Source organism: Delphinus delphis, chromosome 8 (genome assembly GCF_949987515.2).
Source record: "Delphinus delphis chromosome 8, mDelDel1.2, whole genome shotgun sequence".
Classification (NCBI taxonomy): Eukaryota; Metazoa; Chordata; class Mammalia; order Artiodactyla; family Delphinidae; genus Delphinus; species Delphinus delphis.
The window spans coordinates 23,953,369-23,970,292 of NC_082690.1; the positions used below are offsets into that span (position 1 = coordinate 23,953,369).

At 44.7% G+C, this 16,924-nt stretch overlaps 1 protein-coding gene across 2 annotated transcripts in view; it reads right to left on the reverse strand.

Moving 5' to 3' along the window:
• Positions 1-8,725: 8,725 nt before the first annotated feature.
• ZC3H12C (zinc finger CCCH-type containing 12C) overlaps positions 8,726-16,924 on the reverse strand; it is a 70,105-nt gene continuing 61,906 nt past the window's right edge. For both annotated transcript variants that reach the window (XM_060017993.1, XM_060017995.1), the window contains exons 5-6: positions 16,663-16,769; positions 8,726-16,027 (exon numbers count right to left, since the gene is read on the reverse strand). In XM_060017993.1, the coding sequence (XP_059873976.1) occupies positions 14,631-16,027; positions 16,663-16,769 (1,504 nt within the window). In that variant the 3' untranslated portion in view covers positions 8,726-14,630. The remainder of the gene's footprint in view (positions 16,028-16,662; positions 16,770-16,924) is intronic.

Here is a 16,924-nt window from a genome sequence, read left to right on the forward strand (position 1 = left end):
ATCATCCGCTGGGTCCCCCAGGCAGTGGTCTCAGAATGAGTGGTTGAAAGGGGTCCCTGGCCTCCCACTTCCCCTGGCACCAGGGCCAGGCCCAGTGGTGCCTCACTCGCCGATAATTCATGGTAGAATTGGAAGCTGCAACTTTGTCCTCCAGGAAAGCTGCTCAAGCAGCAAGCCCAGCTGCTGTGCCTTATCCCACCAGCTACCTTTCCCATGTTCTGTCCTTGTCCTGAAGCCACCAGGAGTGGGGGGGCGGGGGGGAGAGTGGGCTTTGGGAGGGCAGGGGGGGGCCTAGAGCCTACAGATGGCCACGTGGGGAGTGTTTGTACTCAGTCATCAAGTTCACTCTCACGTGTGCCCGTGGGTCCAAGGTGTGAGGTGACTAACAATGCCTGGGAGTAAAAGCTGCCCTTTTCTTCAGGCTCCTGCTGGGGATGCTGGAGCTGATGGAAAATGACTCTGCTGGGGCTTCCCTGGTGGTGCAGTGGTGAAGAATCTGCCTGCCAATGCAGGGGACACAGGTCCGAGCCCTGGTCTCGGAAGATCCCACATGCCACGGAGCAACTAAGCCCGTGCGCCACAACTACTGAGCCTCTGCTCTAGAGCCCATTTGCCACAACTACTGAGCCCACATGCCACAACTACTGAAGCTCACGCGCCCAGAGCCCATGCTCCGCAATAAGAGAAACCACCGCAGTGAGAAGCCCGCGCACCACAATGAAGAGTAGCCCCCGCCTGCCGCAACTAGAGGAAACCCGCGCACAGCAACGAAGACCAAACACAGCCCAAAATAAATAATTAATTAATTTAAAAAAAAAAAAGAAAATGACTCTGCTCTGGTAAATGTCACCCACGTCTGTGTGGTGACCAGGCCTTGGACACCTCCCTTTCCTCGCTCTGTTGGGAGATGATAGCTCAGCTCTGGACTGCACAGCTGTGTCCTGACTTTGTCCATTGAAGGGTGAGAAACCCTTCAAATACACGTATCGTAACCCCAGGGCACAGAGCCCTTGACCCCACTGCCGGCCAAGCCCTGAGGCTCCAGCTCCCCGACCTCCTGTCCCCCCAGGACCAGGGCAGTGGAAGGGGCCAACCTCAAGTAGCTCATGGCTTCAGAGTTTGAACCTGCAGCCCTGCACCCCTGAGTGTGTGCAGCCTGGGTCCCAGCCACCACCTGAGCAGTGCTCACTCAGGTAGAGCCAGGCTCCCTCCCAGGTGATGCCTGCAATGTGATCTGTTCCTTCATCACACACGTATTGAGCAACCAAACATATCAAGCCCTTGCCTTCCTGGAATTCTGTTTCCAGCTGAGGAAGATGAGTAGTAAACATGCTACGTAGTGAGAAGGGCTGCGCAGAAATGGAGATGGGCCATGTCCCTGAGGGAGCGCCGGGGTTGCAGTTCTACTGGTGGTCAGGAAGGCCTCCCTGGGGAGGCGACACTGGAGTAGAAATTGAGAGAAGGATCCATGCAGGTAGCTGGAGGATAAACCAGGCAGAGGGAAGCACAAGTCAAAAGGCCCTGAGATAGGAGGGTGCCTAGTTTTGTAGCTATAGAAGTAGCTAGAAGGCCAGTGCAGGGGCTGCAGTCCCACAGAGCAGAGCCAGGGTGATCATGGTGCTATTTGTTGTCCAAGAAGTGGCCTGGGGAGTGGGTGACAAGGGAGGATGGGACCTGCCATCCCAGAGGTGATGGGAGAGCGTGCCAGCTGGGAGCAGCCTCAGTTCTGGCCCACAGATTCTGGAAGGTGCAGTGCGGGAGGAGCAAGTCCAGGCCCAAAGCTGGAGGTGTTCAGGAAGTCCTTGGCCATATTGAGGGGACCGGGTGTAGTCTGACCTGGCTGCCACACAGAATGATGGGACCCGAAGGACAAGGCACATCTACACATTTGACCTCAAATTTTGCAACTGGGTAGCTTTCGTCAAGAGCGGTGTGCAGAAGCCTAAGGATAAAGGGTGCCCTAGGGAGGGTTTTCAGTAGGGAAGTGACTGTCTCTATTTATAATATATATACAGAATATTCTGGCTGCTCTGTGGAGAGCAGGTTTGTGGGCAAAAGTGGAATTGGGACGATGAGGCCTTAATGTTCTAGAGAGAATTTATAGGCCAGGGAACTGACATTTGCTGGGCAGCCGCTCTGGGCCAGCGCAGGACTTTAGGGTGTGGCATTAGTCGCTACTCTGCCTCAGGCGCAGGATTTTACTGTCATGAAGGCCCACGCCGCAAAGCCCTTGTCAGCATCACCCGCATAAAGGGCCCAGTTTGATTGGGCTTCAGAGGCGTGTCCAGCCGTCCTCCGCTCCCGCCCACTGAACGGGCCTTGTTTCCACCCTCAGGCGGGCGGGCAGGCAATTGCAGCCAGCAGTCTCCCCATTGCCGACCTTCCCATCGTTTCAGCCTTCTCCCCAAGATCGTGATCCTGTGTAAAAATCTTCAGTACTTCTACTGGCCCAGGTATTGCCTGTTTGTGGGGACCTCAAACACGAATGGCTTCAGGAGCCAGGCATGACCTGATTAGGGGGTGCGGCCCTGGCAGGAGGCGGTCAGTGGAAAGCACCACAAGAAAGCTGTGCCCACGCGTGTGCATCCGGCATCCCACCAGGCTCGCGCCCCCCACTGGCCATTCTCAGTTTAAAGGCCCCCACCCTGAGTGTCTACAAGCTGGCCTCCCGTTCTCCTCTCCATGAACTCAGTCCTTCGGCCGCTCTGAACCTCTCTGTTTCTGTCCTCGGAAGTTGCTCTGTCACGTCTCCCCGCCCGGTTAGTTTCTTCTGACTTTTATATTTTCTGCTTCCCCAAAGCAGTCGACCTCTGGGACCCAGGTGCAAGGCTGCTTTCTTTGTGAAGCTTTCCTGTCTGCTGGGAGGTTGTCCAGGTGGAGGAGCCTGCAGGACACAGCCCAGAGGAATGAAAGCACTTGTAGTACACACTTTGCAGGGTCAGTGGTCACGGTGGGTGTTGGGGGACAGAGGTGCACTGGATATCACTGTGACGGGGGCTCTGAATATTGTAAGGAGTTCTGGCTGCGTCACACAGGAAGTGTGTGCGTGTCGGGTGTGGGCCTTCAAGGGCTTCTAAAGTGCTGGTTAACTCTGGTCTGGCTACAGGGAGGGGGTGGATCTGAGGGGGGCCGCATAGAGAGGCCGACCAGGGAAGCGGGGTTACTAGAGGCTGAGCCAGCACAGTGGGGAGGCTGGGCAGGAGGTGATGAAGTGAGATCTGGAAAGGGTGGCATGGAGGCCTTGCAGAGCTGCTGTGTGTGCCCTGCAAGCTTTTGGGGGTGGTGGGGGAGGCAGAGGGAGGCTGGGGCCAGGCTCAGGGCTCTGGCTGGAAAGGGAATTCACATCTTTCAGCCACTATTATGTCCCAGGTTCTAGTTCTTATTTGATTATACTGACACCTCTGGAAGGTGGGTAAAAAGATCCCCCTTTTTAATAGAGGAAGTAGCTGAGCCGCCTCGAGATTAAAGACCTGCTCAGGGTTGTAAGTGTGGCAACGGGGCACTACGTTGGCAGCCAGGTCTGTGTGTCTCCAAAGCTGCTGCTCTGCCCACGCCTACCCTCCCCGCACCTTCCCGCCCAGGACTTAGCGCCGCTGTTCCCCAGGCCAGAGTGGCTGGACTCTCACCATTCCCTCTCGCTGGTTCCCTCCACCCAGCTCTCTGTGCTGTTAGCGTCTGTGCTTTGCCCCAGGCCCTAGGCACAGTATTACTGCCAACTACAAGTTTTTGCTTTACAACCCAAAAGACCCAATGTGTCTCAAAACTATTTCATTTCCCCTGGGACCGTACAGTTAGCCTCCGAAATGTTGGGTCTCTCGAGGGGAGGGCCGTGTGGACAGAACTTACCGGTGGTAGCTGGGGAGGTGTTGCACTTTGAACCCAGGCAGAGCAGGGGAAATTGTCTTGTGCCTCCCATTCAGCAAAGGAGGCTCAGCAAGGCAGTCTGATGACACTGCTACCTGTTTAAGTGAATACACAGACCTGCAAGATGGGCCGCAACTTTGGAACCACACCCACAGGGCTCCCCAGGACCTGAGCAAGCGGGCTGTGGCGACTGCCCTCTAACTTCTGCTCGGGCCGCTAGAGCTGGGTTGCTCGATCCTTGAATGCACATATATTTTAACGACAGAACTAGAGCCTGTGGCTAGATTCAAAGGTTCCCTGAACCTTCCCTTTAACCACCTGGCATTTCCCACTCCCAATCTGGGAAGTGGCATCAGAATTCTGTATATTAAATTGTTCGAGGGATGGGGGGGGGGGGATCTTTCAGAGCCAGTCACCATCCTCTTCTTTCTTCTTTCCCCAGGCCCACGGCTACCTGGTGATCTCAGTCCCCAGGCAAACTCTGGCTGGGGAGGGTGAGGGGGCAGAGCTGAGGATGCTCACCTTTCTGGGTGACTCAGAAGCAGGAAGAGAGGGCAGGGCGTGTGAAGGCAAGAGCTCTGCTCCAGGGCCCGTAAGAGCCTGGGACTGGTGGCCCTATCACCCACGCTGCCCCTTGGGCCGGTGGCCTCGTCCAGGCCCTCTCTCGCCCCTCCCACAGCTCCCCGCCTGCCCGAGCTCCACATAATCCATGAAGTTGATCTTGGACTAGGAAGTGCATTTTTCTCCACCCCCCTCCCTGGGATTTCAGACTCAAGCAGCAGTAAGCGGCAGCTTGCAGCAAGTAACAGTGAGCGGTAGCTGGAAGCAAGAGCTTAGTTCCAGGACCGGGAGTCCTAACAACTAGACCACAGGGGCCAGCAGCTAGGGCCTGGATCTCTAGTTCTTGCCTGCCTTGTCAAGAATGAATTCAGGCGAGGAGGCAGAAAGTAAAGAGAAAAGTAAAAAGTTTATTGGAAAAGCAGAGTACATGCGGAAAGACACACGGGTGAACTCAGAGAGAGTGGCTCCTTTGGGAAGTTTAAGTCCTTTATAAGGGGGCATTTTCTCGGGCCTTCGTCTCCCTTCTGGCCAGTCATCTTGCTTTGTCCGCGAGCCACCGCCCCCCGCCCCCATTTGTCTCAGGACCCTCCCCTTAGGTGCGCACGCACCTCTCAGCCAAGATGGATCCCGATGTGTAGGCGTCTGAGAGAGGCAAGAGTCACCACGGCCTGGAGTTGTTCCCTGACCCCCAAGGAGTCTTTCTGCGCATGTGTAGTGTCTCCCTTGCACCAAGGAGGGGGGAAGCGGAGATCCTTTGATCCTTTACTCGAACAAGGTTTTGCCCCTCTTTATTCTCGCCATGACTGTTATCTTAAGGTGTCTACCAGAGACAAAGCTTGGCTATTTACCCTGTCTCTCTGTCCTTGCTTCTATCTCAAGAGAGCAAACAGGAGGCTGATTTTAAATGTCTGACCTGGAGCCCACCTACCTCCTGTGTCAGGAAATGCAAGCAGGGGCCTAGTTCTAAGTGTCCGGCCTGAAGCCCACTTTTCCTGCCTCATGAAATGTAAATAGAAGGCCAGTTGTAGACGTCTAACCTGGAGCCCATCTATCTCCTGCCTCACCTGCTTTATAATTTACAGCATTGTAACGTGTGCTGCCTTCACAACTGTGCAAGGTGCTTTGTCATGCTCTCGTTAATTTGGTAACAGACAAAGCAAACCAATAAATCTCTGGAGTTTATTGAATGGCATTTCATGTACTTACAAAATTGTATTTGCCATCTCCCTTACTCTTTTCATATGCGTATTTGAAACAATTATTGAAATGAATGATAATTACATCTTTGGAGAGTGGAGGGGGAGCGGAGAGCTTTGAAGGCTGAAGTGGTGACAAAATCTGTGCCCGGGACTCGAGTGTCTGGTGCCAGCGGCCCGAGGGTGGAGGGCGCCCTGTGCTCTTGAGCCTAGCCGCTCCGGCCTCGGGACCAGAGCGCGGGAGGCCAGGGGTCGGGCGGACCGGAAGTGCATAGCAATATTTTATTTCCCCTTCTTTCAGTATTCTGTCCCTCATCTGGCTCTCCTGGGGACCTGGGGAGGGAATTTGTTCAACCACCTAATTAAACTTTTCTGTTTCTAATCTCATGCTGAATTTGTGCAAATAGAAAGCATGGGAAATGCAAATGGCAGCTGCCTCACATAAAAGGTGCTGTGTGTGCAGAGGGCATTGTCAGGAGTCTGAAAGCTAAATGGGGCTTCTCAAAAGACACCCGCGAAGGGCTCTGTGCACGACTGGAAACATTAGAAATGAATGTACTGCCTTTTACTCTCGAGGCCTACAAAGAGCTCTGAGGAGTGAAGGCAGGGGTCCAGACTGTAAAACAGCTTCCTTCCACCACAGAACCCATTAGTCTTGCTCATTGGAGAGGCTGCAGGTCTGTGCGCTGAGCCTGGCAGCTAGCTTGGGTCCTGGGCCAGGGCTGTCCTCACAGACCTCCGGACAGGCAGCTCTCTGGGTAAACTTCCTTCCCACGCAAGAGCCATCTTTGTCATTAAGCTACACGAACGAACGTGGAAGGTGGCCGGGGTCGGGGGGGGGGGGTCTAGTGAAGCAGAGGAGCAAAAGTTCTAGTTCAGTTTTCCGGGCCTTGTCCTGCCCCCAGGTAAGTCAGCATGTTTAAGAATGTGCAGCTACAGTGCCGCTGGTGATCATTCCTCAGACCCAAATTCTAATAAAATACACACCAAGGATGATCATGGGCCCATTCCTATTACTGTCTTCCAGCAGAGTAAAGAGAAAAAAGGATTTTGGAAGCATGCAGAGAGGCATTTGCCTTTGAGCAAGTGCTTTAAAGTCAGTCTTCTCATTTCTAAAATAGGGATCATGCCTATTTCATGGGATTTTAGTTTAACTTATCTGTAGTTAATCTAAAACCTTCACATGTGAGTGGTCTCCCCACCAGCCCTATCTCTCCAACTTTAAGAGCAGCAGTTAGTTATAAACCAGGAGGAAATAAGTTGAAAACAATCACCCAATTTCATCTGACACCTCCCTGGAAATGTGCATCATCCACCTGAGACCACAGAGCACCGGCTTCTCTGTCCAGACTGGCTTTGCAGATTCTGATAGTGAGGGACCAACATCCCCTTCCACTCAGGTCAGGGGAGAGGGGTGCACACAGGTCTGCCGAGTGTCATCTTCAGGAGCAAAACTGGAGCTCAGAGGGGGGTCAGTCATGCAGCCCACAGCCTACTGAACTGTGAGCTTCTGGAAAGGTGGACTTCTGTCTTATCATTGTTATTTTTCTTATTCCATTTATTTCCCCATTAAGATATTATACCCTTGAGCCAAGAAGGGCCTAACAACAGGGGTAGCAAGGACATTGGGTGCCAAGAACTCTTTAAAATGTCACTCCTGAAAGGCCTGTGGGCATGGAATATATATTACACTGATGGCTAAAATCCAACTCCTCTGCAACATAACGTATAGATAGGAAGGCTCTCATGAAAACATCTGAAAACGACTATGTATAAGCACCTCGCGTTCACCTAACAATGGCTGTAGTTTATTAAATGCACACTATGGATCTACCTGTTCACAGGGTTGACTCATTTAGTCTTAACAAACCTAGGGTTTGGGCCATTATTACCTCCGTAACTTGCCTGTCTCTGCCTGTAGGATGTGTGCAGTGGGATCAAGCCTCCAGAGGCTGTATTCTTAATGCCCAGGTTGATGGTTGCATGTAGAGAGAAATACATTTTTTTAAAAGGTTCCTTTAAAGATCTTAAAAGAAAGCCTTCTTTAAACTGTTGAAAGACTAAAAAAAATCCTTATAAAAGCCTTAAAACACCAAATGAACATCATTAACTCAAAAACAGCATCAAAGACTGAGGGCATAAATGCTATAAAGTACATACTTTAACTAATGAGAGGCCCAACTAGAGGCATTTTGTTTTGTTTTGAATAAATTCACCATTGCAGTTGCTTTTTACAGTCTCCTCTTCCCAAACGTTACTTGATTCATCAATGTGTATGAATCCTTCCTCTTTAGACAAAGGTACTTACTAGGTGGGGGAGAAATAAACTATTAGCTCTAGTCAGCACTGTAGCCTAATCTCATATTCTCCAATATTCTGAGCTCAGATTCTCCCACCTAATACTTCTTGTGGATCTGCTGAGTTCCCTGCCAACCACAGCTGAACATCAATAATCAAATCTGCTGACAAAGTGGAAATAAGTTACCTAGATGCATAAGACCCCAGTTAAACAGTTTAAGTGGGAAAAAAGAGAATACCCGACTATGGCAAATAGCAACTTTAGGAAAAAAAATAGTAAGAAAAGCAAAAGTCTGAAAAGCATCGAGGGAAAGAGATCTGTCATCTGAAATAAAATGGTTTCTTCTACACTGACACAGGACATGAGTATGTTAAAGCATGCAGATCGTGAGATCATTTCAGAATTGTGACCATATCTGAAATGGAAAATTCCTAGGAGGTCACAAAAGAAACGAAGTGAACCTATTGGGGGCAGCATTAGTAAGATACTAAACTTGATTCATGCAAGGAGAGATGCAGAAACTAGAAAGATCTATAAAACAAAGACTCACTGATGGAAATGATTAGAACCGTAAGGTAGGACTCGTTGTCTTTGGCATTTAATTTCGATTTTCATATGAATTAATTACGGTTCTAACATAACCATTGATACTGAATGTGTGCTTGTCCTACAGAGGACGCCTGTGTCACTAGCCACTGAACGCAGGGAGGCCAGCCGTGGGACTAGGGAAGGACGCTTTTACTTATGTGGTGTCTGTGCTGCTGCATGTCCAGTTTTTCATGAAACAAAAACAAACCACCATAAGAAAAGTGAATTTTTTAATGTTTTTTCTCAGTGGCAGAATCACATAGCTGTTTTTATTCGGATTTCCAGTAGGTCTAAAATACCGCTTTTTGGAGTTGTAAAAATCCCATTACACAAACACACAGAACAGGCATAGGATAAATAGAATCACATCAGTTTATCAGACGGTTGCTCTAAACATATTCTTTGTCTTATTTTCTTATAAGAAAAGTTTGAAGGATCAAATTGGAACTTGTACGCTCAGCAAACAACTCTGGTTTGGGAGGAGAAAACCTAGAAGGAAAAGATAAAAGCAGTAACTGGGTTCACTGGCAATGCCGTGTCCACATCTCTGCGGAAGTGTGCATGTGTGTATTAGCTGGGACGTTTATAATTTCCAAAAACTTTAGGAAATCTAAAACATATTCTTTATAAAAACAAACCATTGCTCTTCAATGTCTTTTTCCCTTGAGGCACAAGCTCCTTCAAGAAAGGGGTCAAAAGCTTTAATGAATAATTTGTTATTCACCTGAAATATCTGGACAGAAAATTGGCAAATTGGGTACATGGTTTAAAAAATTTTACACATTCTATAAAATTGAATTGAAACATGCACAGACTTTTTTTTTTTTTTTTTTTTTTTTTTTACTGCCCAATTGTCAAGTGGTCAAAACCTTAAATTGTTTTTAAATCCTTTAAAGACTAAAGACCTTAGGGAAAAAGCTGCTTCCAACACACGAAAGTGTTATTATAACGGAAGCAGAAAGCAGGTGAACAGAAGGCATTAAAGAAAAAAAATTCACCATTTAAAACAGTAAACACCTGTTAAAAGCTAGAGTTATATTCCAATCCTAAAAGAAAGTATAATTACTTAAGTGGATGGCAATGTTCAAAACTTTACTGTTCCGGTGGAAATGATATTACGATGTTAACACAATTTATGAAGCACTGTGAATGAACATGCTCAGTGGTGTGTACTCCAATGAATTTAAAAATCACACAGGATAATGTTAAGAATATCATTCACCAAGGACAGTCCTAAAGTGTCTTAAAAAGATCTATACTAAAGGTTTGGACAGAGAAAGCAGGGATACACTTTGTTTCCTATAAAGAGAGTCACAATACAGCAAGTGCACTCACAATTACACTAGTCACAATTTTTAATTTTACAGAATAAAGTTACAGTATGTAAACTTACAATATATTGATCTACTTTAAAACCATTTTTGATCTGTCATTTTTTAGAAATCAAAAACTAGCAGAAAAATGTAACTGATAAATGCAGTCTTTACAGTATTTTATGGCCAATTATATGCTAATTTTCAAAACACAACAGAATTTTTGGTCCATTAGGCCCTTAAAAAAACAAAAGGCATGTAAGGATTCCCATTTATCAGTAGAAATAGAAAGGTCATGAAAAAACTCCAATAATTATTACAACATCTTTTTACACAATGCTTTTTTTGGGTGGTTAAACACAAGAAATATCGCTAATAAATAATGGGTGTGACCAGGCAAAAAACATAAGTGGATTAAGATGCTTTCATATGTGACTGTCTCACAAATCTTTCGAAGGCCATCAATAACGGATTTTCTTTGAATGCCAACTAAAATATAATTATTATTTCTTACGTTAACATATTTCAGGATTTACTGCTTAACATGCCTGTTTTTCTCCCTCTAGGGCAGGAATCAGCAAACTATGGCCCACAGGCCAAATCGGGCCTGCCGCCCCTTTCTGTAAAATAAAGTTTCATTGGCATACAGCCACACTCATTCACTTATATATTTTCTGTGGCTGCTTTTACACCGTAAGGGCAGAGGTGAGTGGTTTATAGAGACCATATGATTCTCAAAGCCCTGGATTATTTACTATCCCATCCTTTACAGAAAAAGCTTGTCAACCCTTGCCCTAGGGGGTTTCCCAGAGCAATCTAAAATAACGCATATGTTTCTCTACTTTTATGAACACTCTGCTTTCTCTTCTTCAAATGCACGTGTGTAGTTCATGTATTTTATACTTCATTTTATTTGTTGGTGTATACCAAAGAAGCTCAACATCCCAGCTGAGTTCCCATGTTTAACATATTTGGAACATAACTGATCTCTCTGGCCATAACCTGTTTGATTCCAGGTCACTCAGGAATTTTCCAGGAGTTGGAGGATAATAAAATGGATGAGCCACATCTAACAGAATGGCCGGGAAACTGTACATCTTATTTTATCTTGAATAAGGAAGTTGAATAGCAAAAAGAATAATAAAAACCAAATATCCCTTAGGGTATATGCCATTAAGTCAGGGGAAAGACAGCTCAAGCGTTTTCAAAACACACACAAACATATCCAGGGCCATCTTCCCACCTATTACAAACTAATGACTACAACATAGAGTATATTTGTTTTATAAATATATTACTGTCTATATACATATAGATACGTCCATAAAAGACATGTTAAATAATTATCTGTATAAGCAATACTACTTTAAGTTTTTTTTTTGTGTTTTAAAATTACACATTCTATTAAAATTATCAAAATAATTCTTTAAAAATACCAGGAATAAAGCCAGCAAAGAGTTGCTTTCCATTCAAGTGGTTCTAAATCTTATCATTGGTCATCCAGACTCCAGACTTGGTTGTCCATAACTCAAAGAAACAGTTTAATTAAGGAAAACTTAGCCATCAAAAGCGTAACATTCTCCCATTTTTAATACTTCTTAACAAATATGTATGCATGTATGTATATATATATATATAAAAACACTCTTTTTAGTTATATTACATATTCTCATAAATGAATTTTCATAAAAACACAAAGTTCAAGTTTCTACCAGTATCAAATATTTTATACTGGTGTGCATTTCTTTCAAATGTTTAGGTCAATGACAAACTCTATGAGGATACAGTGATCACAAAAAGGAAATTGAAAACTTAGATGTCACATGCAAGAAAGGAGGAAATACTAAGGGCCAGAATTTGGCCAGTTGGGTACTACTCCCTCTGTACTAAGACACAGAGACAACAAACCGGCTAGTTACTGTGTAAAACAGTCAACTGTCAATTATTCAGGGGCAGAATATTCCAATCTGAATCCTCCTCTTCTATCAGTTGACCACTTCTACTACTTACTAACATTCCTCTCTCCGGTTATTTGTTAGCAAGTCTGAAGATACGATTAAGGTGAAAGTTTTGGCTAAAATGAAGTTTTGGGATCAGCTCTGAATTTAATTAATGATGGATCCTTTTACTTATTGCTTTAGATAATTAAGAAATTGCTGCATCTAAAGTCAGCCAAATATCTCATTCTTAAGCTCTGAAAGCAACATCGGTGCTTCAAAAAAAAAGCGCGGGTGGGGTGGGACAAATTTCCTGTTGACATAAGAAAACTATTTCTTAACTCACAGTCAACTACACTGCAGGATTTCAGCGTGACTATTCAGAGCTATTCACGTCAGGCCACGTGGCGGCAAGCCCCACTGTTTTTTCATAGTCTAAAATCCGGAAAGCAATGAGAGCTACTTAGCTACAGACATGAGGAGGTCAAATTAAAGGGTGTGTTACACATTTCACCGAAGACCTCATTTAAAGAAATTTCATAAAATTTGGCAGAATCTTCAAATAATTCAAATGCAAAAATTAAGAAAATGGAAGCAAAACCTACTTGTACAATTTAAAAATGATTTCATACTAAAAAAAAAAGCAAGCTTAGAATAAGACTGAGATGAAAGGTACTCCACGTTTGTAACTCTACTTTTGGCACTGGGTTAGCATCTACATTAAACTTGTTACAGAGAGTGACCGACAAAATCAGGAGAACGATTTCACAAGTGAGCAGGTCGCTCAGAGGACGCCTCGGTGGGTCCATGCGGCCGTGCCCGTATCCTCTGCGGGCGCAGCGAGGGGCACCTCACCTAGCAGGCGGCAGCAGCGACTGTGAACCCCACTTTCCTGAATTAGGTTTGCTGAACATGGTTCAGATTATTGGATATGTCAATATGCACAATGCCTTTTAGAAGCATTTACTGTAACCCAAATCCTACTTCATGCGACACACAGTGTCACACGAGTAGTGAAAATGTTGTCCTAGTCAAAGGTGCTTGGACGTTATTTTCAGGCAGCATTTTACCTTTATTTTAAGTTAAGTTCACGCTAGATAAGTTTTAGGAGAAAGAAAATGCCAATAAATTCATTTAATATATTTTAATATATAAAACTAAGACAGACACTTTTATTTACCTAAATTGTTTTTATTTTCTACCCTATTCTAGACCTCAATTTTACTTTAAAAATTTGTATTTAAATAAGGGATAAAATGTTGCCCAAAAGTCTAATCATAGTTACACATCTGTGTTTTAACTAGATCTACAAATCAAAATAGTTCTTATAGTTAAAAAGATACAATTTGTATCAACAGTAAAAGGTACTTTCTGGTTTTTCAGGGCTTTACTTCAAACTGTAGCAGGTAGAATAATAAGGATAACCAGGGCATCTAGGCACACTCCAGAAACAGATCGGAATGCGTCTGTTACACTAAGTAAAACTCAAAAACTGGAGGCAGCGGTGAAGTCGTGTCAGTCACACAATTGTCTGCCACTGATTGCATCATCTCTCTTCTAACCAGCGACAGAAACGAATCCACGCTCAGCAAAACCCATGACTTTGAAACCAGAAATATCCCTTACTAATACGAGAACAGACTTTAGTCTGTATCTAAAACTACACTATTTGTGGCAAGAATCTGGCCTTAATAATATAACAGGCCCCCCCAAAAAACTACCTTCAGGAAAATGGAAAATATACAGTATTTTACAAAAATTTTAAGTTACCATTTACAACTCCTGCATCACCATTTCTATAGTGCAGTATCAATAAATGTTGCATATCCTCAACACATAAAACCACCTCAGGCCAGCCTTGATAAATAGCAGGAAAGCTAAAGGGTATATTAAATATAAAAGTTGCATTGAGAATAATTAGATTCGTTAAAAACAGGCAAGTACTGCAAAAGGGTTATTTTATCCAGTATTGTGCCCCAAAACAAAAAGACAAACACATTAAAAAATACAGGTTAATGGAAGTCTAGGAATTCAATTCCATTTCTACTGTCCAGAAGCACATCATAGCTGGATAACAAAGCTCTAAACTGTAACAGTTGATGGCTTTTGCCTTTTTTATAAAAAAAAAAATGGAAACAATTTTTTCCATTGATTGCATCTGCTTTCCTTTAAATCAACCATATTAAATTAACAAATTACTTAACACAGAAAATCCAAACGAAAATAAAACAACGAAAAGTGCCATACTGTAAATCATTCTAATATATACTGTTACCCATTTCAACATAAACTGGTAACTTTCATTTTGTTTAAAATATAAAGTCAGTGCTGTAGTATATCTTTGTTTCTATAAATAATGATTATAGCACAAAGAAGCCCACTTTCCCCAAATAAAAATAACTTAAAAAGCTGTAAAAGATTCCAATTATGCTTGGCTTGAAAAAATAGTTTGCTAGGTCTAGTCAAATGTTCAACATTCTAAAGGTATTGTAATTGCTTGCAATTGATAGACAAACACCAAGTTAATAAAACATGAAACAAGGATAAAAAGTGCTGCATATAAACCCCTGATGCACCAAAGATTAATATCAAAGATCACAGATACATCTAATAAATCAAACTGGAAAAATCTCCAGCCAAGGATATAGCTTTAAAAAGGAAATGTTAAAAAAAAGTTTGAATGTAAAGCAATCCCGTGATACTTCCACTATGTGGGGCTATACATACAGATTCCATGATACAGTATTTCACATAAATGGATACTATATAACCTCCTTGCTGAGAAGGAGATCACATGTGCTATTGTAGCAAACCTCCCTCAGCATTTGAGCTGAACAAAAAACTACTAAACACCACAAAGATGCATCATCTTTCAATAACCCAGCTGTGATTTCTCCACTAAAATGGCTGCAGCCAGCTGCTGGGCATCTGTCATGTGAGGGTTCCTTTTCATGACAATTCTCACAAGGTCAGGTGGGAAGATGTTGCACAAGTTGATATAAATCTTTTCTCGGCTGTCTTGGTACCTGGGGGGGTCTTGCGGCACTCCGCAGTACGGGATGCGCCAGGTGGGCTCCGGCTGCTCAGGGAGGCTCTGGAAGGTGAACTGCTCGTAACACGGCTGCGTGGAGGTGTCAGGCAAAGAATAAGTCTGCCGGTAGCCATACACATCGATCCCGTAGCTCTGCCTATCCCAGCTTCCCAGCCCTTCCTGGCGGGTGTAAGGCTTTCTTTGTCTGGAAGGAGAACTGTCATACAGCCGAGAGTCAGAAATGCTGTCTATTCTCGTGGCCACCAAGGACCGCCCCAGGTGTGGTGCCTTCGAGTGCGCTGAACTCGGAGGAGACGGGTAATCGCCAGGATAGCTGGACCGGGCCCCCACGGCGGCGTGCTGCAGGTGCACGGCCAGGTGTGGGAGGGGAGGTTTGTGATGGTACTTTGGTTCTTCGTGACTGTAACTCTGCACTCTGGTTAAGGGGTCGTGGAAATTCTGCAGGAAGGGCTGAGAATTAAGGCGGCTGTGAGGGTGCATGTGTTGACACTTCAGATTCTCCTCCAGCTGCGGGTCAGGAGAACTGACATAGGAGCGGTCACTGTACCCCACATACGAGTCACTGCTCCCGCAGCTCATGCTCCCTTCACTGCTGCAGTCAGAGGCGACAGAGCTTATCCTATAGTCTGTGTCTAAGGAGAAACGCCTTTCAGGACTTCGTGGGCCTGAGATACTCAGATTTGAATATGCATTCAACATGGAATAATATCCGATGTCGACAGGCGAGTCACATTTTGGATACTGTTCATAAGGCATTGGCGTTCCATGATTTTTGGTTGCCATCAACATTGGAGGATATTGTCCCTGTGATCTTTGATCCTGAGGTGGGAAATGAACTCCAGATGGAAGGCCATTGCTTAAAGATGTAGTGCTTTGGGGTTTTGCGGTAGAAGTAGCCGGTATACTAACTAAGGAAGGTACAGACCTGGTTTCCAGTTTGTTTTTGGTGGGAAGCTTTTCCTCTAGGTCTTGGTAGACTTGAGTCCTTATGCTTGGATCCGATTGCCTCTTTGGAGCACCTCGCTTAACATCGGAAGTGCTGTCGGCTTTAGTGCTGCAGGGGACACTGTTGCTTTTCACCAGTCCTCCTTCATTTGCAGTTTTGGCTGCTGTGTTTCTAGACATGGCACGCAGTTCATCAGCCACTGACCGCTGAGGCTGACTGCCCCTTTCTGGATGATAATATTTGCACTTGTGTCCATAGGTACACTTCTTTCCTGTGAAGAGTAAAATCAGTTAGGCAAAGGGCCATTCATTCCATCAGACCCTGGACACCCAGTGTGGCACTGCTCTTTTAACGTGAAGAAGAAACAAGGGCAGAAATGAGAGCTGTGCTCACTGCTACTCCGCTACTTGTTTCTGAGAAATGCCGCCTTTCAGTCTTCCCCCGTCGGCACTATCAAGAGCAATAAGAAAGTTGGCTGAATGAGTAACAATCACCTCCAGAGTTTTGGTTAATACCCTGTGTCCTTAATTCCTACCTGCCTCTTCTCTTCCACTATGACTCTGCAATCAGTAGGACATTCTGTTTTGCAGAACATAATGTACTGCCGTGATGTGAAAAAACCAAGCTAATCTGATGTGTAGCTAGATGAAAGAACCCCAAATTTTTATCTACCTGAAAACTTACTTCATGTAGAGTTAACCAAAACCATGTTTTAATTCAGGGAAATGCATATGTGTTGAACCCAGCTAGGTAAAAATAATAATTTTTTCACATAGACTTTCTTAAATTTAATTACATTCAAAAGAACCACATACTATATGCCATCCAAATTTATTTTTAACAGCAAAAGTTTAACAATATATTGTGTTCTAAAGGCATGTATTAAATACTCATAAAGAAAGTTACCATATGGACAAGGCTGCTTTTTGTGTTCAGGAACAATAGGTTTCTTCCTCAGAAAATTATCCAGGCTTGGACCATGTCTGCCAAGAGGGTCATCTGGGGGCATGAACCTGTCATGGATATAATACAAAATTATACCTAAGTAGGAGGCTGACAATTTAATTCTAAAGACAGAGTGTAAAGATTATTCACCCCAAGGTATTTTTTTGAAATTTTAATCCAAGTATTTTGATTCAACATTTATAGGATAGGGACTTCCCTTGTG